At 38.4% G+C, this 24,332-nt stretch overlaps 1 protein-coding gene across 1 annotated transcript in view; it reads right to left on the bottom strand.

Moving 5' to 3' along the window:
* Positions 1–10,014, bottom strand: part of LOC150088243 (suppressor of lurcher protein 1-like) — a 430,079-nt gene extending 420,065 nt beyond the window's left edge. Inside the window, exon 1 of the mRNA XM_090369404.1 lies at positions 9,743–10,014. Coding sequence (XP_090225530.1) covers positions 9,743–9,902 — 160 coding nt within the window. The 5' untranslated portion in view covers positions 9,903–10,014. The remainder of the gene's footprint in view (positions 1–9,742) is intronic.
* Positions 10,015–24,332: the final 14,318 nt, after the last annotated feature.

Raw genomic sequence — 24,332 nt, 5'->3', positions numbered from 1 at the left:
AAATAATAAATCAATAAAAAACACCGAATGTTGTTAATTTTAACTATTCTCTTTGAACAAAATATAGAATTTAGTTGTTCAAAAAGTTAGTTTAGATGCTATAAAAATTATTTTAGCAGGAAGCATTCAAAATTTAGATAAATAAATTAAATGAATTGAAAGGAATTAAATAAATAAATTGAATTAAAATAAATTAAACAGTTTTTAATTTTATCTTGAAATACTGTGATACATTCTGAAATATACATTTATTAGAGATAATATACCTACTTATTTATTTTTCTAAAAGAGTTGTTTAATTATTACCGAAACTCAATATAAAAACACCTGACATGTCTTTTCAGAGAATACCACGGTTCCTCAACCTGTTTGCGTTTTAGGGTAACCCAACGCGGCCAAACAAGGCAATTTCTTAATTTTAGAAATATCTTTTTAGAGGTTAAAAGAGGAGGGGGGGAATAGGGTTGCTTAGCTTGCTGCATCATCATTTCTGTTCTAATTAATTTATTGAGAAAAGTTGATTTAACCTAAGTAGTTTGCTAGATATAAATTACGACACTAGTTCGGACTCTTCTCTTTTAAGTTTTTTTTAATCTATTTTATTATTATTTTCCATTTATTTTTATTTTATTATAGCGCCTGTGTTATCCTGTATAATATTTCTGGCGAGGTGCCACCTCTGCCTCTTGTTAAACCCTGGCTTGTTGCCACGAAGAGTTTCATAATGTAAAGTCAAGATACCTGCGCGTGTACCATTGTACTTTGCAAGTCATAAAAACAAAGATAGCAATGCAAATAATACAAAGAAAACGACCTCAGCTTCTGAGTCAAAATTTTCAACCCTCTGTTCGTATAATAAGAACTAAAACAATGAAACCCTATTCACATTAGAGGATGATGATAATAATAATAATAATAAGGCTCTATCTCAAGTCAAAAAGAAAAAATTAAGATCGCGACATGAATTGCCTAATAAAGAGGACAGTAATATCCAAGAAACAACCGCAGAGGATATAACAGGCACTATCCAGGCAGCTGGTTCTGCTTTGGACAAAATAGTCAAGTGAGACTAAAATTAGAGGCATTAAATGAAAAACAAAAAGGCAGAATTAAAGCTGCTGTGCGCAAAGACATTGTAGGTTACTGGACTGTCTTAGAGCAAACAGTAACATACCTAGAAAATCAGATTCTTAAGAACAAATTAGAGAACAACGAAACTAAAATTGAAACCAAAAAGAATCAAAATGAGACATATGCTCAGGTCTTAAAAGCTAACCATCCTGGAAATAAGAAAAAAAATCCAGAACAAGTCATGAAGCAACACAGAGGACAGGATTCTTAATGTTAGACCTACAGAAGCATTTAATACTGATTCAAGTGAGGCTGTACCCAACAAAGTTGAAGAACAGTTCAAAAATGTGAAAATACAAGTGAATTAGGAAAACCAAACAGGAAGGAATTGTAATACAAACAGCTAACAAGAAGGAAGCTGATAAAATTAGACAAAGCCTAATATAATGATATATGACTTAGACCCAGACAAGTCTAAGAAAGAATTGTTGGAGAAATACATGCAAAAAATTTCCAGAACTACATGACTGTGGAATAACCGTACAATGAATTTCAATTAAAATATAATAACAGAGCAAGGTCCAAGAAAACATGTAATTGGATAGTAGAACTATCATCAAGAACTTGACAAATCATTTGAAAACAAGATATCTATATAGCATGGGGTAGCCATAGGTATAGGGAACATTTCCCAGTATTTAAGTGTTACAGGTGCTTGAGATTTGGGCACACATCTCACACCTGCACCCAAAGAAAAACCACGTGTGGCCATTATGCTGTTAAGGAATATGAATATACACACAAAGACGGCGAGAGCGATAAGTGATTGATCTTCGGTGCACGTGCGTTTCATGCCTCCGAGGCAGAAGTCCCAGTCTTATCGAAAGAACAGGAGGGCAAACGTGCCAATCGTAAAACTGCTGAGCTCTCCTATACACATTCAGTTAGAGAACCAAAATGACCCGTATATATAAAAGCTGTCACCAGCTAAAACAAAAAATAAATAAAAAAATATGGATTAGAATAATAACCAAGCTGTGAATTTCCTACAGCTCAATGCCCAGAGATCTCGTGCAGTTGTAGATCAACGCAAGCTAATTATGGAAGAAAAAGAAATAGCGTCTGCATCCAAGAGCCCTACACCCATGGGTTGTAGGGTTCAAGGACATCCAGAATCCTACAGAATTGCTGAGGCGACCACTGATACTACGTGGGCTATCTTAATAAAAAGAAATACCACCTTCGCTGTAACCAGAATTAGTAATCTCCATACACCAATAGCAGCCTTTAACAAAATTACTGCATCTTTGGGAAGTTTCCACACAATCTCGTTATATTGCAAACCAGGGCGAGATATAGACCCATATCTACAGTATTTACATACTGCCACACTACCCTACCTGGAAATAAAATTCTGGTATCTCTAGATGCAAACAGGTCACCATTATGATATAGCCACATCAAACAGCCCAGACAAAGCGAGCACTCAAAATGAGCGAGATCTGGCGTTCATAGTCGCCTCAAAAATCAGAATCTTAAATCATTGAACAAACTTGAAACGTACAGGCTCCACGTTGCATTGCAATTGACGTCACTGTGCCTGCAAATGAACTTACAAATTTACGTCACTATGCCATTGCAAATAAACTTACAGACTGGAGACTGAGCCATAACTTTTCAACTGGTTTGGCAGCTAAACTGGATCCCCCCTGACAATATATGACATTACCAGATATAACAAACAAACAAGACTGGAAAAAATTTACAGAAGCATTAAAAATGATAATGATCAGTTTATATAATACATAAAGTTACCTCCTGACGGACGATCAGGTCTCAAATTCTCTAAATTAATCCGAATAGCTACACGAACCACATTCAAAAAGAAAAATCCCCCCGGAGGTGTAGTCCACTGGTAGTGCCCTGAATTCGATACACTCCGGCGAAGGGTGCACCATGCTCCAAAGCATTTTCAGAGATCTAGATCTGGCTAGCCACTAGCAGAGGTTGAAGCTCGGAGGGAGACATACCGCTCCCTAAGATATAACTACACCAAACCGATAAGGCTGAAGGAAAAGGAGTCAAGTAGGACCCTTGTAGTTGCTTCTGGTAATGCAGACCCCTGAGTGTTGTTTACCTCAGTCTCCATAAGCTGCCTAAATGTGATGTGGTACACGCCATGGATACCACGACTGGACAAACAACCTACACATGGGACGGAACAGTCAATAATATCCTTGATTCTGTTCCCAAACAAAGTTAAAACTCACTACAAAATAAACCAAAATATGCGATGAGAATTTTTTTTTTTATAAAAACCCCAAACACGAGGTATTAGAATCGTACATGGGTTGGAGGTTGAGAAAACGAAAGAAGATATTTGTTGACATTAGACTTGAACTTCTGTGGACTTGTGGATTTTCAGGAAATACGTATGCAGGAAGGTTGTTCCAGAAAACGGCAGTTGAATGAATAAACGAGGAAGATGAAGTTGGTTTTGTGAGTTTGAAGTTGGACAGTAAATGGATGTTGGCTGCACGTGTTCGGATTGTTTTGAAAGAAAGAGCGGGAATTATAGAAGCCAATTCAGAAGAACAGTGCCCATGGAAGTATCTGTAGAAGAGGCATGCAGCAGAAACAGTAAGTCTATGAGACAGAGTGGTGGCCCGGCATTCTCAACAGAATACTACGTGCTGGAATATCCCAAACCTACAACTGTTTATAGACATACCTTCACAACAGAAAAATAATAGTGCAAACAAGATTTCAATCCATACAAAAGAATGTTGCCCCGCAGGATTCAGTGCTGAGTCACTGTTTTTGGAACCTGGTGCTGGATGAGTTCCTGGGAGAGTACAAAGGCCAGGTGGACAAGCTCACCCTTGCTGATGATCTGGTTCTCCTTGAAAAAGGCAATACCAGAAGAGCCTCGGAACAAAATGCAAACAATGCCCTGAACTTTCTATGGGACTGGGCAAAAACCCATAAACTGGTTATTACTAGTAACAAAGACTAAATCTATTCTATTAAAAAGTAAGTTGAATATTCGAAGACCGACCTCCCCAGATAAAGATTGCTGAGAAGGCAATAGCCTTGAGAAAGGTTAAAATTCAGTGAGCTAGCTATTATAGTAGCTAGCTCATTTCTTTTCAAGATATTGTTATTGATGTACATGTTTTCTAGACTGTTACTCAATACTGTAGTAATAATATTCTCTAGATATTTTTTTTATTTTAATTTATTATGTATGTTCATTAAAAAACATCACTAGATGCTTTAATGGTATATGTGAGTGTGTTTTTTAGTATAAAAAAGTATGTCTGGGTATATATGTATATCGGTGCAAACAATTATCTGCCTGAGAGGGCGTCTGAATGTGTGGTTATGAGAGTGTGTGTCTTTTTTTTTTTTTTTTTTTGATTTGGTAGTTGTTGGCGCATCGGCTTCTGTGGCCATATTGCACCTCCCAAGGTTTTTGCAGTACTTTGATCCAAGCCCGAGGCGAGAATCGAACCCGCGACCTTTGGGTTGCCGGGCAGGTACTTTACCCACTCGGCTAGCCCGGTCGGCTCGAGTGTGTGTGTCACAATAAGTATGTATGTAGATGAATCTATATGTGTAAATAAATGAGTAGATGTAAATGTGTGTAAGCATTTTATTTTTTTGTATCATAGTAGGTGAGTATGTGTGCTTGAGAGAATAACTGTATGAGTGTATGTATGAGGTATCCAAACATGCAAACTGCTGAGTGGGAAAAGCGTCCAATTTACCGTGGGAGAAAAAAAAATCAGCAATCAGCATGTCCTGTTCATGCTGATTGCTGTACCCTGAATGTGTTAAATATATATAAAAAAAAATTATGCTTTACCTTCAAAGGTTAAGCAGTAAAATTTGCAATGAAAAGATTGGTCACCTGTGTAAACTATGCGGCGACAGCGTATATGTAATATAGATTGTTCTTAAATAAAAAAAAAAGTATAGTAAGTGTCTAAATAAATATAACTGTCCAGTTTAGGCAGCATCTGCGTCCTGTGAGTGTTGACGATGGATGAAACACGGTAAATGAGTGCGTGTCATGTATTGTCAAAACCAGACTGCCCTTCAATAAGTATTATATTAAAAAAAAAATGTGCACTTGAGTACTGTAATTGTAAGTATGATAGCGGTGTACTCGGGAAGAAAAAAATGGTTAGTGTGTTCTAGCAGGTTCCCCAAAACTGGACTGCATGGGGGGCCTATATGACGTCATCCATTTCATTGTGGCGTGATATACTGACACCGTCTATAGCTGGTCAGGGCTTAAACACAAAACCACTGTCAGCAATGCGATTTCTCCCTCACACAGGCACTATGCTTTATTCCTAATTTAGCACTCCCTTCCCCCACCTCCCCTATTCTTCGCCTGGCTCTTATCACCAAAAAAACGTTTACATTTCTTGTCAGTCCCCATGTGCAGGATGGGCTCCTCCCACCAGAGGACCTCTATTCCTTTAACTTCCTACTTCTAGTGGACAACCTACCTATCATCCATAACTTCTTGCTCTGGTCCCTGCTTTTCACTGTCACCCCTTTTCACGTCTTCTCCTTCCAGAATCTTTTTTTTTTTTTTTTTTTTTATAAATGGGGCCCCTCCCTAGAAAGCTCATGCGCAATCTAGGGTTCACCCCCGCCAGATTCTTTTTCCTGCAATACCTGGCTGTCTCCCCGAGACAGTGGACGGAAACGCGGGGTCCCACTAGGAGACACTAGCGGCTAAATGCCGTAGGAACAATAAACCAACATAACCTCACACACTGCACTACTCAAATACTCACACTGTCTCTGGCATTTATAGTTTGTATTGCGTCACAATATTTACCTTGCCGTTTGTAGTGGAAACTCCCGGTGCCGCTAGACAAGAAACACTATACACTATGTACTTTACAATAAAGATTAATTCTTTCAGTTCTTTTAGAACTAAGATAATGAATTCGAGACCGTAGTTAATTTTGATGGAGGGCGATCTCTAGGTCATTCTTCGGGACCCGCTGGAACCATTATTTTATAGGACTGAAGTCTGTCCTATAAAATAATGGTTCCAGTGGTCCCCGAAGTACATGGTAGTCAAAATAAGTGGTGATTCTTTGCTCATGCACTTCCTTCATGACATAATATTTCCGTCGGGGAAAGCGTTCTCGGATGAGACATGTATGATCTTTGTGCATCCCCTGAAATTCTTTCAACAAGACACTGTTTACTTGAGTGACCTTCCAGAAAAGGGGTTTAAAAGTACAGTTATAGTCCTTTTTCGTCCCTGTTCTGTGGCTGCAACGACGCTTCTAGCAATCTCAACTCTGTTTCGAAGTTATTGAATAATTCCAGCATTAATTTTAATTCTTCATTTAAAATCGTCAGATAAATGTTGCCCCTCAAGCATACTTAAATGTAATGCCCACGAACTGTTTCATCAGCCTTTTTCCATGATCACGTGGCATTGATTAAATTCATGATGTAATGGAAGATTTTTGTGTAGCGAATTTAGAAAATAAATTACACATTAAGACTAGTTAACTGTTTTTTCCCAGATTGATTTTCTGTTTGTTTGCTTTTGCTGGAATCCTATTATTTCGCAGATTAAGTTGCTACAAAATTAGGAAATTGTCTACTTTAAGTGAGAAAAATCGAAATTTCCGGTTAATAAATCTCGAAACCTCGGCCTGAAATAAATTAGCTGAATCTCATTTGAAAAAAAAATAATAAAATAAAATAAAAGTTTCAGAAAACTTCGATCCATCGGCAACACAATTCCAACTTAGATCCTCTTTACAGACAAAGTGACGTACTCAGTACACGATATTTCTCTTTTCCCTTTTAAAATTCTAAACAGCACAGATTACCACTACCCAGCCGCTTGCGTTACCGCGCACAAGTGTGATAAGTTCCAGAAACAATTCTCAGAAAGTAAAAACGTCCATGACATTTTTCCATCTGCATCTATATTGTTCAGTGGGTGCTACGCCGCGTTTAGCGGTTTGTTCTCTTTGTACCCCACCCCTACACTCTTGCACATGTAAGTGCAGGAATGTGATATACACAAGACCACTAATGCTAGTAACAGTGAACAACGTACGAGTAAAATTTGTGCTCACGTCTGGTGAATTCCTTCTCTAGCTTGCCTAGAACCTGCATCTCGCGTTACCTGAAAGTATTATAACAATTTTCTAATATCGACCAGCTACACCTGAAGTATTTTGACAAAATACTTCGGGCAAATTAAAAAGCAGCTGCATTTCTGAAATTCTATTGAATCGGGAGAAGTTTTTGGCTCTAAAGTTACTGAATGAGACCACTGTTGGCGTACACGATGAAGTTCTGGTATCGGTCTTATTTAAGTAACTTTATAATCCAATACTTGATGAATTAAGGAATTCAGAAACGTAGCCGCTTTTTTTTTTTTTTTTATTTTTTTTATTTCAACACACTGGATATTAAGCCATATAAAACAATATTTACGTGGTAAAGTGTGATTTTACAAAACGTGGTATTATATTTCACGGAACTTCCTGCTATATTTAAAACAGAATTATTTGTAGTTAAGATTCTCCCATTACTGTTGAAATTGCAGAATGGAGTCTACACAATGCTTATAAGAATCTCTATTTTAATAATCAATATTTTTGTAAAAAAAAAAACCTTGTTTATATTTAATGAACGCCATTTGCCAGCAATGAGGAGTTTTTGCCTTAATGCGATCTCCATTACGAAAATACTGACTGGTCGAAGAGAGAGAGAATGTGAAGTCTGCTTTGAAAGATTGCCGTAGATCGTGTGGCTTAGTATAAAGGGGGCTTTACTAAAACTTAGAACAATTTATAAAAAAGCAAAATGGAGTAAACAATTCTGAACTTAATTTCCTAGTGATTTTATCATATAGAGGGCGATCAAAGCCGATTCTTAATGAGATCTTTACTAAAACAAACCAAGAAGTAGTTCCTTCGTCTTTCAAACATGACATTAACAGCTAGAGACCACCAGGTGTCAGTATTAATGGAGGATCTCTGCAGGAATGGTTCGACTGTTTTTCATAAATGTAAAAGACAACTGAATAGCAATAAGACATCCATAATTCGCATTCATGAATATCCTGCATTTCCAAGGCTAAATTATCCGTTCCAAGGACGAAAAAAAGGGGGAAAGAGTCCAAACGAAATCCTGTATCTCTACTTGAGATCGGTCAATTCAGCTCCACCTGCCAATGCTTCATTAAGTTCCTCAATTCATCGATATTTTTCAACTCGAATATTTCCAATCTGTTGGAAAATGATCTCTACTATACAGCCGTAGAAATCCTCCACTGCAAGAAACTTCCGCATTCCGATGGAGTACAATATCATCGGTTGTTGTCAATCTTAATTTATACTATAGTAGTATGTAAAACGATACACCAAGAGATCAGGGTCGTTTCCCGTTACAGCCACACATCACTTTGACTTCGATGCCCATCTGAACATGAGTGATTGCCTAAATAAAAGAGTGAGACAAAGCTTCAAAGTTTCACTCAGTGAATCTCTCTGGTGCTTAATAGACAAGAATACCCTGACTCGATTTCCAAATTATTTCCATTTCGCTTCTAAATATTCTCTCTACACATCCCTACTCGAAAAAGCATATAAGGTAAGTTGAGAGTCAGAACAATTGGTTTAAAAATTATTGAAGAATCCAGTCAAATAACTATGCAACTTCCCTATATTTGAAATCAACCATAATCCCAGTTTAACCGAAAGCAGAAACCGAGCATACATTGGTATAATTAGTATTTTTCATTTAGCAATGTTTAACAGCTATTTGGCATTCAGCAGGTTATCGATGTTTATCGATGTGTTATCATTCGTGCTGAATATTAAACAGAAAACTGATTTAGCGTAGATGATATGTTCTGATGTAATAATCAGCGTAGGTACACTGTTCATTTCACTAGAATTTATCATGTAATGATCACTTTACCTACGCTGATCATTACACTAGAGCTTATCATGATTAGCGTATGTACACTAAGAGTTTTCCTTTCATTATCTTTTTAAAAGTTTGTATATTCGATTCTCATAACGCGTATTAAAGTATGAACACCTAAATCTAAATTATTTCTTAATTCTGTCTCGTGTCTTATGGAGTTCCGGGTCAATTATTTAATCCCACCTTAAGATTTGAGAGTAGCTCATTTTCTGCTTGGGTCTCTTTCTGATCTGAAATGGACCAACATCAGATGCACAGCGTCAACGAAATTAATTCCTCATCCCTCTCTGCATTCTGCTTTTATACCCTGTTGCACGATGAATCATAGTTGTGTGGCTACAATAATTTTATAAACTTCATAGGATTCAGTTTTATCATCTGACAACAAACAATGAACCTATGTGCAAATTAATGACAAACCCTTCATCCACTTCCCTAGATATCCCACCTTACCCATACATTTACAGCATCGTAAGTCTTGCACAGGTATTAATACCACAAGGTGTGCTAAGCTCCCCGGTATGAAATGCAATATCGCACGTGACAGACAACTGACCTGACGGCCGTACCATTTCCAAGCATGACCGTCTAATTTTCACGTGCCCAAATACTAGAAAGGATGGCCGTAAAGAAAAAAACACGTAATTCCTACTATGCGAAAAGTCACGGAGCCACTTACCGCCATGTACGGCGCGATCTCCGCACTCGCCGCCAGATGCCCACAACATCACGATGAGCAGTATGGCAGTAGCATAGCTGGACGCTCGTCTTCTTCGGCCAGGAGGGGTAGCATCGTTTCTGGCGTCAGCATGGAGACAGAAGGAGGCCATCGTAGCCATACTGACGAAACACCCAACGCCGAGGAACGCGCAGAAGCTCGTGGTGATCTTGTTGCACTCATACACCACCACTGGCTTCCACCGAAGCGAGACGTTTGATGCCAGCTACATACAGAACCACATAGCCAGAGGAACTAAGGACGCATGCGTAGCTGATGAGTACTGGGATCTCAGAGCAGCGGATGATGCGTTTCTTTTCTTGCCTCCTTATACCTGCTGCCTACCTGACGCTAATAAGGTTTTAGTTCAAGCGCCAGCAGCATATGATTTCGAGGATAAGAGAAGGGTGATGCTACTAGAGGTATGATGTGATTTGTGTGTTGCGGGGGGGAGAGGGGGAGGAGAGAGAGAGAGAGAGAGAGAGAGAGAGAGAGAGAGAGAGAGAGAGAGAGAGAGAGAGATGACATTCATAAAGCGAAGCAAACAGAAATAATTCAAAGACTGACGCATGTCCGATATTACTCAGTTTATGGTTCCCTACAAAGGCCAATAATATAATCAATATATCAAATAGATGGACGTAAGGCCAATGTGTGTATTTTGCTACCATTGAGGGACTTTCATTTCATCAGGAATTACGCAGTTCAAACAATGTAGATAATGGAAATGTTCAATGTCACTGTGTAAACAGTAGGAAGAAAAATATGAAGGAAATAAATGGGAAGAAGGACGCGGTTGGATTGATGCGTGATTCAGGAAATCGGTGCAAGGGATGAAATGTGAAAAAAAAAAAATAAATAATAATAAAAAAATTACGTGACGTGAATAATACACGACGCCCGGAAACGGGCGTCGTGAATTCTGGGAAGAAGAATTTCAACGCGGAATGTACTCTAAATCCATTGCCATGAAAACTTCGACGCACAGTGTTCATTGCAAAAGACCAAATGATAAAGTTGAGATATAAAGCGGAAACAAAGCTCAATGCTTTATACTTCTGACATTTTGTATTATTTTTCCGAAAAAAAATAGTACAAAATGCCAAATCCGGTAGGCACCATTTGGATAATAATGCAAAATGATAAATTTCTTATGGAGTTAGTTAAAAGGACTGTTTCGGTGTCGTTCAAATACGAAGCAGAAATTTTCTGATGCTCTCTATCGATTTTTTTTTCATATTAAAATAGCAAAATGCAAACATTGGTAAAAACAATATGAACCTTTCTATTAAGACAGTCACAGACAGAAGAAATACAAATAAATGCAAATAGATGCAAAGAAAACTAACGTGGTGTGATCATGTGTTGCCTCGTTGAGTATATAGATAGCACATGCACTGCAGTAATCTGAAGCCTGAATGGGGAAACTGCATAATGTATCAGACTTAAAGTCTTATCGTGAGGCCCAGAACTAAAGGACCCACGCGCAAGGAATTAAAGAAATCGGATATAGGCAAACGCCTCCTTATTCCGAAGCCACTTGTTTCAGAGAAAAGCAGAAAAATCCTCTTGCAGCGATGTCGAGAACGTTGTGATTGAACAGTGGAAGAAAATCATGGATTCTCCTTGCCTTGTTAAGACAACTCAAGCATGTGAAGGTAATATCACGGCTAGGAATTTGTTTTTTTTTTTTTTTGGCACGGGCGAGTACGTTGATACGGGGGGGGGAGGGTTAGAATGTCATCCAGAGATCGCCTGAATTTTGTATCTTGCAACGTTACACTTGATTCCCGAAGGTGATGTCCATTTTATGAATCACAATGCAACAGCTCAACGTGCAAGAATGGTTCGGATAACATGACACGGATTTCCACCAACATCCTTGGTCCCCACGATCATCTAGCATTGTCGAATGGCTGTCTCCGGCATATTCCACGTTCTCAACATCCTTGGTCCCCACGATCATCTGATTACAAGCCTGTTGAGAATGTGGAATATGCTGGAGACAGCTATTCGACAACGAAGTCCTCTTCACTCAACGTTTCTGCAGCAACTCGATATTTTGCTGGAAGAATGGTTACAACTAGACCAAAACGCACTAAAACACATTGTAGAATCCATGCCGCGCCGCACATCTGCTGTTGTTGGGGCGCCTCCCTAGTCAGGTGGGAAGGAGCAGCAGCGCGTAGCACACGCTTCTTGATTAGACCGGGGTTCAAGCCCGTCACCACCAAATACGGAGGATGCGGAAAGGTCAGGGAATGACCACCGCATATCCCGGAGCAATATGGCCTTAGTTGCCAACGCTCCTAAAAACCAAATAACAACAACATCTGCTGTTATTCGAAACAAAGGCGGCCCGATTCGATAGCGAATTTTTTCGCTATCCAATATCTTCCACTTCACCGCACCTGGTGAGTAGTTGGCGTGTTTGTCCGTGCTTTATCATCACACTGCAGAGAAAGCGCTAAGCAAATCGAAGTTGTCTTCTTGAAGCAAGAATCATACTGGGTAACATAGAAGCTAAAACTAATTCCCTGACAACGGTTATAAAGTCCACTGCAAATAATCCACACGGATCTACGTGTACGTAAGACCGTTTGAAAAACTTTTTATATACTTGCACATAGGCATCGTACCCAAAGAAATACCCGCGTAAAAGCTGGCAGCAAAAGGTTAAATTTTATGCAATAGGGAGTGGAGTGACTTTCGTATTTTCGCGTTAGTAAGAATAAATGATAAAAAAGTAAACTTTTTCGACACAGCCAGAAGTAAAATTTTTAATAATAATTATTATTAAAATAAAACAATATTCGTTATTCTCATTCCCACAAGGTATTTCTGCTTTAAACGTAATCAAACTTACTGCCTCCGCCACCACATTGGGAGGCAATTTATTTCAATGTTCAACACGTACCAATTAGTGAACTTCGTGGGATCCAATCTGCTGTTATTCTCTGAGATTTTATATTTGTGTCGTCTGTTTCATCTCACCCACAAGGTAAAACAAGCCTTCCTCATTCATTTTACTCAACCCCTTCGAAATCTTCCCTTAGATATCCAGTTTCCAAACGTTACAATCCACATCTTCTAAACAGTCTTCATATATTCATCGCTTCGCACTCATCACCAATCTGGTCGCCCTTCTATGATAAACTCTCTCCAATAGTTTTCTTTTTTCGGGTGCGGTCTCCAGACCCGCATACAATATTCCAAATGTAGTCTATGACCTTGGAAAGTGGGACAATGACGTCCTCCTTACTGTCAAAGGCTCTATAAATCGTATCATGTATTATGCCTGTGTAAGCGCAGTTTCTAGGCCCTCTAGACAGAAACACATGGAATAACTCATGGGAGAAACACCTACTCCCTTTCGACTCAGATCGGCTAATTAAATCCATGATTGGTTTGCTTGGTTGTTGAGATTTTAGGCGCATCAACTTAGGCCATATTGCGCCATGTATAATGTCTTTGAATTGCGTGTTCTGTGGTCGATTTGCTGTTAGCTGGATGAAAAACCAGAGTTTCCGGAAGAAAAAACCCTGCTGCCCACGCCCGTTTAATTCAGCTATATTGTTAAAAACAGCAATAAAAATTCCTCGCGTCATTGACCAGATTAGAACTCAGGTCTTTTCCACCCGGTGTGGGGAGAACGGTGATTATACCAACTATGCTACACACGAGGGAATTCCTTCGTGTCTTCAACGGGATTCGAACCCAGACTTCTTCAGACAAGTGAGGTGACGATCTTCCAGAAATAAGACTGCATCGTGTTTTGAAAGGTAAGTTTGAGTGCTAGTAATTTCTTGGATATTAGTATTTTAAGGAACTGGCAATAAATATTTGAGTAGCAGCTTGTCAGGGAAAACTCGGTGAAATTCAGTGTTATACTATTATTATTACCCAAACTATGAGTAGGACTTACTTTAAATGGGAGAGGGTCAGTAATATATAAGAGAAAAAGAACAAACGAAGGATCAGAATTTGAGGGAATCCAACATTGCTTAAAGCAGAGAGTTATCTGTAATCATTGAGGAGTCACAGTCCGCTATAGCAACCCAATCGCAAAAAGCAAAAGATCGAACCAATCCTATCCAAAACGCAATTAAATCCCTTACGGTTTAGAGCTACTTTTTTCTCAAAAAAAATTTCCATGGAATTTCTATAAAGACAAGCGGTAACATGCAAAATCTGTATCAACACAGGTGGAATTCCATAGCGATGATCATTAATATGATTGGCGGTTTCGAGATAGTGTTGTAGTTGATGTTGGTAGCAAATGCATTTCTTCATTATTTTAAGTAATGGAGAAATACAAGTACGATAACTGAATCGAAGAGAATTGTTACCCAGTCACCCCCTCCCCACCCGAGGGGGCTGGAAATCACTGCTACTCAGTTGCCAGAATATATGCAAAGTTCAATGGAGTAGGAAACACACGAGTCGAATCAAAAAGTTAAATGCCTTACTCAAAAACTGGAAAAATTCCCTCATGATTATATGGAAATGTTCTAGCATTACAGAACTAAGACAAGTTTTCAAACATTCCAAATGGATCATTAAATGGAGCGTGATTGGTTTGGGATTAAATAATAGAATTACTGAGGTTAATATCGTTTTGACAGTTTTTAACCGCAGTGTGTTTAATTTGGACTCTAGATAGCAATATTATTCCTAGTGAATATAAATGATTTTTTTTATAAATTATTTCATGTTAGTGATTTATATTATTTTTTTCCCATAATATCTGCAAATGACGTTAATACTCTACAGTAAGGAAATTGATATGCCAGATTTATGCTTGTTAAAAAAGAAGATAAGCATAACAAAATTGGAAACTGTTTGCGAAGATCTGCGATGTACTACCAACTTACGGTGTTAGCCTATGTATATGTTACTGTAAAAGTCGGTAAATTTTAGGATTTAACAGTAATATACCAATTAATTACCAATCAAATATTTACCAATTCACTTTGGTAAATCCGAAGATTCTGAATTGCAAGCTTTTATAGTAACACACATCTTATAATGGGGGATTTTAATTTTCCAGATATCGAATACAACTTGTGGTTTGGTCACTCACACACACTAGCAAGAGTTTTGGATTTCTTGGATGACTGTTTTCTACAGCAGCATGTTAGAGAGGCAACAAGAGAAGGCAATAATCTTGATCTGATTATCAGAAACAATTCTTCATGCATTAAGACCCTGCAGGTAAAAGAAAGTGCAACATCAATATACTTTGATCAGTGCCACTAGGAAGCAGTGACCTTTGAAATTCTATACAATGCGCCAGCTGATGACGGTGTACACAGCAAATTCTAAATTGGAAGCGTTCAGGGAAGTAATTGCACAAGCTAAAAGGCTTTTTTATACCAATTAAAAATACTGTTCAAGGCTTAGACCTAAGATGTCAGAAGAAGAAGTAATGAAAGTCGTTACAGAGGAAATAAATGTATGGGGCGGATATAAATTATCAGATTATGCAATTATCATGTTAATTTCCCTAACTTTCCTCACCACGGAGATTAGGAAAGCAAAGGCACAAGTATTTGGCAAAGGATGCACAGTCTTCACTTATGTAAACAACAAAAAGAAGAGGATGAATCACGTTTGCCCACTTCATACCAAAGGTTTAACTGTTGATGATCCTGCTCAGGTTGCTGACAAACTGAATAGGTATTTTACATCTACATTCACAGGTGAGGAATTCCTTAGGAGAGGGAGATGCCAGAAGTTTATCAAACTAACAAGGAAATAAATGATATTTGAAATAACTGAGAGGAAAGTGGAAGAGGAATTGTTGAAAACAAATTGTTGAGGTGGATAGAATCTATCCAATTATATTAAGGGAGGCAAGCAAACCCTTGGCTATAATTATGAAAGCATATTTAGATTCAGGCTAGGTTCCTGTACACTGGAGATTTGCAGATGTATCCCAAACATGAATAATTACAGAACCAGGGATAATAATGGAGTCACTAAATAAAAGTAATTTAACTAGTGGAGACACTAGTTAAAATTAATGCAGGACCATCTAGAGAAGAAAGCAGTTATACTGCAACAGCATGGATTTGTTAAGGGGCAATCTTGTCTGACCAAACTGATTGGACACTATGATGCAGTGACAAAGGAACTGGATGCAAAAAATAACTATATATTTGGATTTCAGGAAAGCTTTTGATACCGTTGCACATTACAAATTGGAGCATGTAGCATTAAAAGAAAATTACTTCTATGGATAAAGGGATGGTTGAGAAGTAGAAGACAGAGTGGTTATCAATGGACACATTAAATATATTTATTAATGATATAGATGAAGGTATATCAGGCTTAATATCTAATTTTTAGATGATACAAACATTGACGGGGTGGTTAACGACAGAAATCAAGGTATGCTACTGCGACAAGATCTAAAAATTAGGCAGATGGGCTAAGAAATGGCAGTTGAAGTTTAACATTGACAAATGAAAAGTACTACATGTGGGTAGCAGTAATCCCTATTAACATACCAACTTTGTAGTACCACACTCCGGTTAGTGCACGGAAATGGGACGAACCCCTGGTGCCGTCAGACAACTGACACTCCGGTTAGTGCAGAAGGAAGAAAACTATGGGGGGATAGTTTTTGGACTAAACACCAAGCAATTCATGTGGTTTTATAAGTGATATACAGGAATTTTTCCAGCAGCGATGGAAGAGGTGATCATCTCATTATAAGGCAATCGTTAGGTCGCATCTTGAGTATTGCATGCAGGTCTGCAGGCCTCTTTTAGGAAGGATATGAGTCTGCTGGAAATGGCACAGAGAAGGGCAACGAGATTGGTGAGGGGGAAAAAGCGTGGTCTTACCGAGAAAGGCTTTAGTTCTAAAAATTGCAGCTCCTGGAGACCAGGCAATTGGGAGGAGAGATCTGATTGAGGTTTAAGACTTTGAATGGATTGAGCAAGCTAAATGGGGTTTTTTTTCCCCATATATGAAATATCCCTGAAATAATTTTTTTCATCCCTCTAAATACACAAAACCGTCCAGAAAATATACACGATTTATTACGCCATATAGTAGCGACACATGTCCTTAGCTGCTTGCGAGCCTATTTTAAATAATCACGACATCCATTTTGTACTAAAACTAGTTCAAAGTAATGTAGGTTAACAGAAAAACAGTTTTTTGTTAATGGGGAAATTTTATTATCAGGAGCACCCACTAATAATTCTGATATTATAATCGTTTCCATTTTTGTTTCCCATTGGGCCCTGATATTCATGCATTTATGTCTCATCCAAAAGATTAATGAAAAATAAGGTTGTATATTAGCATTACTAACCAATTAGCATAATTCGCTATTTCGGAAGAAATAGTCCTTTGGAACTATTATATTTTATATATGTATGCATACATATATATTTTTAATAAGCTTTACATTGAAAACGGAACAATGATGGACTGTGATCCCTCAAAACGAAAAAGAAGCCTTATTGGCTTTCTTGGCATCGTTGTAGTCAAATTATTCGGTCTCTGGTTGACGTTCCGGTTCCATGTTTCCTCCCACCTCTCCCTGGAAAGCAAATTTTATATCCGGCACACCGATTATAGAATACACTGGATCATAGATACAATGTACTAACTACTAATGACCTTAGTTTTCTTGGCTCAAAACAAAAATTAACATAACATACAATTAATTAAACTAAGTTTAACAATGTTTGGTATCCACAGCACTGATTATTTCACAAAATACTCCACACACACACACACACACACACATCGCCCTCTTGAAAGCAGTAACAATTTTAACGTCTCATTTTTGTAACGCCTGTCACACCCTTTGAAGTAATCACTCATACTCGATTGTAGAAATAATAGAAAGCTGAAATTACAGAATTTAATTCTGTTATACACATCGGTTTGATCCAATGGAGCCTTCAATAACCAAAACGCGGAATCAATCAACATCTGGTAGTGAAAGCGACTTACCACTGTCTGTACCAAGGAGTTACAGCATATCTCTATAACACTTGCAGGTACAGTACATTTACAATAGGTGTGAATTAACTTGGATGGTCTCCTCCTGCGCATTATTCATTAAGAACTTAATGTATTTTGTTTGTGGGATACGCAGTGTATCACATCCTATGGCTTTCTGGATCATGACAGATGTTTAATTTACAGAAGAGGGATTTTTTTTCTCAATCCGATAAAAACTGGTATTAATCTCAAATCTTCCTGATTTATTTATATCAGAACGATTTCAGATCTGACACCCCTTCTTCCAAAGCAAGCTAAAGCGATAGAATACATCCGGAAAGCTAATGAATATAACCTTTCTTTAGTTATAGGTTGGAATTATACTCGAGTTTTATAACGTATTCATCATCGTTCCCTACCAAAGAGGGTCTCGTTATTTTCTTCAAAGTTCGCTTCAATGTTTAATCATAAGCTTGATTTCCAGAATCTCCACAAATCATCTGTAAAAGCACTGAATTATGAAAATTCACGACATACTGCTCCAAATATAGTATTATATTTATTATACTGTTATATTATATTCATAAGTTGGTTGATTGTTTGGGTTTTAATGGCGCATCAGCTGCTAGGGCTATAATGCGCCAAATATTCATAAGTAGGAATGAAAGTGATGTCATGTTGGGAGCAGTACCTCCAGACCAGGAATTTTGCAAAGAGACACTGAAAACGATACAACAGGAATCAACCCCCAATGACATCCCCTAAGTAGGAGGTGGTCCACGAGATGATTTCTCTTTATTATCCCAATATGGTGACCTCACAAGCACAGCTATCGGTAGAGAAGCACTTCCCTTCGTTTTGCAGTCAACTCCACTTCATTCTCCACCAACCATATCGCGTAACTTATCTAATACGAGCCATGTGTCTTTTGACCGTACAAGTGTGTTCACGTGCCGATTTTGCATGTTGTTCGAGCGGAAAAATACAGTGACTCACATGGGAAACCCTGCTCCTTCTCCTGAGATATGCTAACTATAGCTCCGTCTGAAGAAGACTAAAGAATTCCTACAATCACAGACGAGACTCAGACCTCTCCAAATGAGTGGCAGGTGGTGCCACCGGGTCCGATAACATATCGTTCCAAAATGTGTAACAAAAATGTGCCTGTTTTATAATTTAATTTTAAAATGAAGCTTCTTAATTCTATTTTAAGAAGTTCACTTACTTTGTAATTACAGTACGCTTTTTAAATAACAGCGGAATAGTTTTAAAATATAAACACTGATTTTTAAAAAGATATTACAATCACATGATCTTTACATTAAAGCCACTTTTGCACACCATTTTTAAAAGATGTTTATAAATGGGCTATGGAAATTTGTGTTTTCAGTGTATCATTGTACTGGTTGTCGTCTTCATCCCTTCACATTCAATGATATACGACGAAATCTGGTGTCTAGCTTTTATTGCATTATTAACTCTGAAGTCTAATGAAGCACAATTTACTTTACATAGTGAGGAAAACATGACTAGCTACTGTTAGATGTAAAGTGTAAACAGTGCAGTATGTGTTACTACCCACCACAAAGCGTAGATTAATCGCTCCCATGGCAATCGTTTCTGAATTATTCAGGTCTGTCAGGCTGTGAAACTGATGTAGAACAAGGTGGTGACGCGAAAGTGAACTGATGACTACGATCTTATTGTATTGCAAAACCAAACTGTGCGAGTCTTGTTGAATCTCATTTACGACGGCTGGTAATTAATGTATCTTTCTATATAAGATTCGCCGTATTTCTTTGGAATTGGATAGAATCTTAAGTAGGAACTTCAACCTGAAAACGGCCTCCGAATTTCACTTCAGCTCAAACTCTGAGTTCTTTTGATCATTAGCCATTCCATTAATTGTGACCACTGTACACCGCGCACATAAATTAATGGATACCAGTTTTAGGGAGAAACAGCATTTCAGTTTCACGATGGTCTTTGATAACACCTGAAAAGTGATTCGCTTTAAGTTTGAATGGGAGATTCGATAGTGTGTATGCTGATAAGACTGGGGTCCCATGAGTCACAGCGATTTATTAAAATTACAAGAGCCGAGTTGATTAGTGTAAGAGTAGTGGAAAACGTGTCACCAAAGAACAAGAGTCAGAAAAAGATCCACTGCCCTTGTCATAGATCGTCAGAAGTTCAAAAGTGACTAAAAAAAGAATGATAGTCCCAGGATTTTCTTAAGGAGGGAATAAAGTGTTTAGGGGACACCCTTAATCATCATGTGTCTGCTACAAAAGAAAAAAAAATTAAAGGAGAGTCTATAGTCCCTGGCTAGACTGCCACTGTTAAAAAAACGCAAAGGAAAACGAAACATGAACAGCTTCCATTATTTAAAGACAAACTATTTCTGCAATAAACATTTGGATGCATCGATAAATGGAAATTACATTACGTTAAATCCATTAGAAGCATTAAACACTTATATACTAGAGTAGATTTATCCATTCTTTCCCATTCTTGTGCAGCTGAATTTTTTTTTTTACTTAGCAGTCCTTTGATATCATTCATTATCAAAGAAGGAACATTTCTAATTCCAACTGAATCTTTTCGCTCCTTTGAAGCACATGAAACGGGTTGTTTTGTTTTTTTTCACAAAACATACTATGTTATGACACATTAACGTATTTTATACATAAGTAATGCGTATTCCACGTCAAATTGCCGCTTGGGGGAAAATACGCTAAACGTTCGGCTGAATCCAGATTATGGGTACACCATGTCACCGCTTTGCGGGCATAGCCAAATTCGGGATGGATTCAAGCAAAAGAAGTGTGGATTTTTTAATAGACTTTCATTTTTGGCTAGTGAAAAAGGTTATGTTAGTTTACGCCAGTAATTTGGGACGGATTAGAAAAAGTCACTTCCTCCGGAGGTGTACCCATAATCTGGAGTATAACCAAACATTCTAGCGTACTGTACCCGCCCCCGTGAATATAATCACACGATCCGGTGACTAGCAAAACTTAAGATCCCCCTTATTTATTAATTTTATTAGAATTTTATAAGATTTGAGTCTCTCCAAATTTAAGTATCGCTATCTATCATTATTTTCATAAAAAGTAAACACCATGAATCTGAAAAACTGACAGCAAAAGTAAAATTTTAACGCTGTGAACTTCTATGGCGCAAAAGTCAACTTCTAAGCCGCACAATAAACTCTGAAGCGACAAAAGTTTGACACCTCATTATTACAATATATTAATTTTAATAGTATGGTATTAAATTTTAAATGTAACATACAGAAAGTGACCAATTTCAAAAGTGCAACGTGACTAATGTCCGTCACATAGTACATTGAGTTTTCAAACTTGACTTTTGACTTATAAAATGCTCTATGTTTGGTATTAATTTGAATTTTAATTGCAGATCAAGGCAGATAATGGCTTATCAAGAAATATCTTACCTTGAAAAACTGCGATGCAATTAAATCAGTATTACGGGAACTTCCATTTGCTTCAACCATGGACATCACGCTACTTTGGAATGTCTAATCATAATTTCCGAACCACGTAAAAGAATTCAGAGCATCAGAGAAAATTGCAATTTCTTCCTCCCACCGACCTCCACCTCATTGTTGGGTTATTTCTTCTGAGAAAAATTATCCGATGCGTGGTCCACGAACGTGTAGCACGCTCTCGACAAACGATCTCCTTGACCTAAATTATTCACGGAGTCCTGAAAAATGGTACCCTGTTTATCTAAGAAGATGCTGAAAGCAAATCCCTGCAGTTATTAATAATGTCAGAATAAGGCTAAAACTTATCTCACGGGATAATTACCACCAACCAGTAACGAAACTGTATTCCAAGAATGAAAGTGCCTGGCCGAGCATTTTTCAAATAACTTCGAAACAGAATGTTATTAAAAAAAAAACTTGTTTAATCTCAGAGCACAAAGCTGGTATCGTAAATGATTATACAATGCAAAACAAGTTTTTCGTCTACGTGGCACAGCATTGCTATTCTAAGAATTCCATTCAAGAAATTCTTATCAAGTTTCGCTCCTTCCAAAAGTTTCCGAATTGGGTTGTTACGATAAGGAGCACACGAATTCACGCGACACGCAGTAGTATTTGGGGGAGTATGCTACCTGGATAGTTTAGAGATCTGAGAAATCAGACAACACAAACTACGTTACAGAAGGCGCCCTCTATTATTTTCTTAGCTTTTGATGAGAGGAGAGAAGTGAGAATGGAACAGCACACAGAAAAATATGGTATCATTGATCTTGGGTTAGAAGTTTGAAAATTTCTGTTTCTGGGAGCGTAAAATCAAAATATTACGCATGGTTTCCAATAGCCATTGTACAAGATAAACCAGGTGCGTCCAATCGTTTTAGGCTAGGGACCAAAATAGATAAATTGCTGAAGGTCGCGGGCCGCATGGGTTGTTGCAGCACGCTGTTGTTGTTGGATTTTAGGAGCATTAGCAACTAAGGCCATTTTGCTCCGTGTATATTGTCTGTAAATGGCGTATGTTCTCAGGTCAATTTTCTGTTTGCTGGACGAAAAACCAGAGTTTCCGGAAGAAAATGCCATGCAATTCTCGCCGGAGACTGACTAACTCAGCCTTCTTCAACAACTGAAGACGTTCTGCCTACAAGGGGTTAGGCAAACTGTAATTAAGATGTTTTGCTGATCCTAGTTTCTAGGATGGGATTTTCCATGAGATAGGTCTCCATGGTTAGAGAAGTTAGTCCACTTCTCCACTTCTTCCTACTTTATTCTTGCTTAACTTCTTCTCACTTCTAACTATTGGAGAGTCCCTCTGTTGATTCTCCTCTATTCTATCCATTTACCTCCCCAGATCCCAAACTTCTCCCTCTGTATTCCTCTTTTTCCACTTCACTCTCTTTTTCGGGCACTCTCAGGTGTTATGCCCTGGGCTTGCCCAGCAGGAGATAATTGATCCTGGCCGCCTCCACGTGGCGGGGATGGGGGGGTGAGACGTAGTGACCAGGTGTTACTGCTTCTTATCTGCTAAGAGCCAGGCACCGGCCGATAACATAACAACAGAACACATCATAACACTTACACGTCCAACACACTACATACAATTGGCCGGTTTTGGCATAAGCTTCAACACAAGAAGTACAATAGCGGCTTATGGGGGAAACCCTGGGATCCGCCACAACAACACATGAATATCCCTGAATATCCCCTGACTAACTCAGCCACTTTGTGAAAAAGACCCATAAAAATTCCTCCCAGTTGCAGCAAGCGGGTTACGGACCACAAGACCAGTTCTTTACCACGAATTATGCTTTTTTCGAAATAAAATTTAATTTTCGTTATTTACATTTGTATTTACAGTTTTTTTTTTTTTACATTTAATAATTACATTTGCAAATCCACCAGTTATTGCGAATGCTAATAATATATTTATTTATTGAAATATCGGCAACGGGGTTATAGCATATAGTGTTTACTGTCAAGCGGCACTGTCCCACCCCCAACTCCGGGTAATATACGCTGTGTCGCAATGCAAACTTTATAAAGGCTAAAGGTAGTGTGAGTTTTAGCGTAGTGTTGGGTTTTAGCGTTGGGGTGTGTTGGTATGTTGTTCTTCCGCCCATTTAGTCGCGGCGCCCCTGGTGGGATCCCAGTTGCCCGTCCATCACTACGAGGAAGTAGGCCGGGTGTAGGATGTAGATAAAGTCTCAGGCTGAAGAAAACTCTGGGCATTGCTTGAGCTTGCTAGGGAAGGGCCCCTAAAATATTCTGGAAATTTTTTTATTGGAAAAGGAGCGCGGGGATGATAATTTGAGTATTGGAGAAAAGGTGAAGTTCAAGAAGGTGAATAATAGGAAAGCTTCCACCTAGAAAACGAAAGCTAAAGGATTAGAGGGGGTACCCCCTGTGGAAGGAGCCCATGCCTCACAGGGTGGGGACTGTTACGAAGAGAGAAAGATTTGTGGTGGTAGGGTACACTAGGCGAAAGGTTTGAATGAGAGGTGGGGAAGGAATACAGGTTTTGAAGGGAACTAAAGTCATAGATTGGGGTATAAGATCGCAATGCAAACATACTTTACAGTACTTCTCTGTTTCAAATCCCACACTGCCAGGCCTGCTGAAACCAGTGTCCGCAGATCTCACGCTATGCCTCAGAGCAGAGGGCATGACGTCGGCAAGGTTGGGGGAGGTTTCCTGATACGTTACTCCCACTGCAGACTAATGGGGGACAGCTTCATCGTTCATCTCTTTAAGATAAGACAACTCTATATCCTATTACTTTAAAATAAATTCTTATTGCAAAGTCTCTTTCCAAGACCTAGAAAGCTGCCATCCTACGCCTTATCAAAAAAACCACATAAACCGCCAACAGATCCTCGCTCTTTCCGGCCAATAGTTCTTCTGACTAATTTCGGCAAAATCCAAGAAACCTCATAGCAATAAGAACTAAGACCCTATTCCAAACTTAGGGACTCTTTTCTCCTTCCCAATATGGGTTTACACCAGGATAATCCTGCGAGGAGGCCCTCTTTGAACTTACTCTTCATACTGAAAGCTCAGACTGCATTAACTCGC

Source organism: Mastigoproctus giganteus, chromosome 3 (genome assembly GCF_048544385.1).
Source record: "Mastigoproctus giganteus isolate SK-2022 chromosome 3, ASM4854438v1, whole genome shotgun sequence".
In the NCBI taxonomy this organism is placed as follows: domain Eukaryota; kingdom Metazoa; phylum Arthropoda; class Arachnida; order Uropygi; family Thelyphonidae; genus Mastigoproctus; species Mastigoproctus giganteus.
The sequence above is the reverse complement of the archived record's forward strand: the minus strand, read 5'-3'. Positions and strand labels throughout refer to the sequence as shown.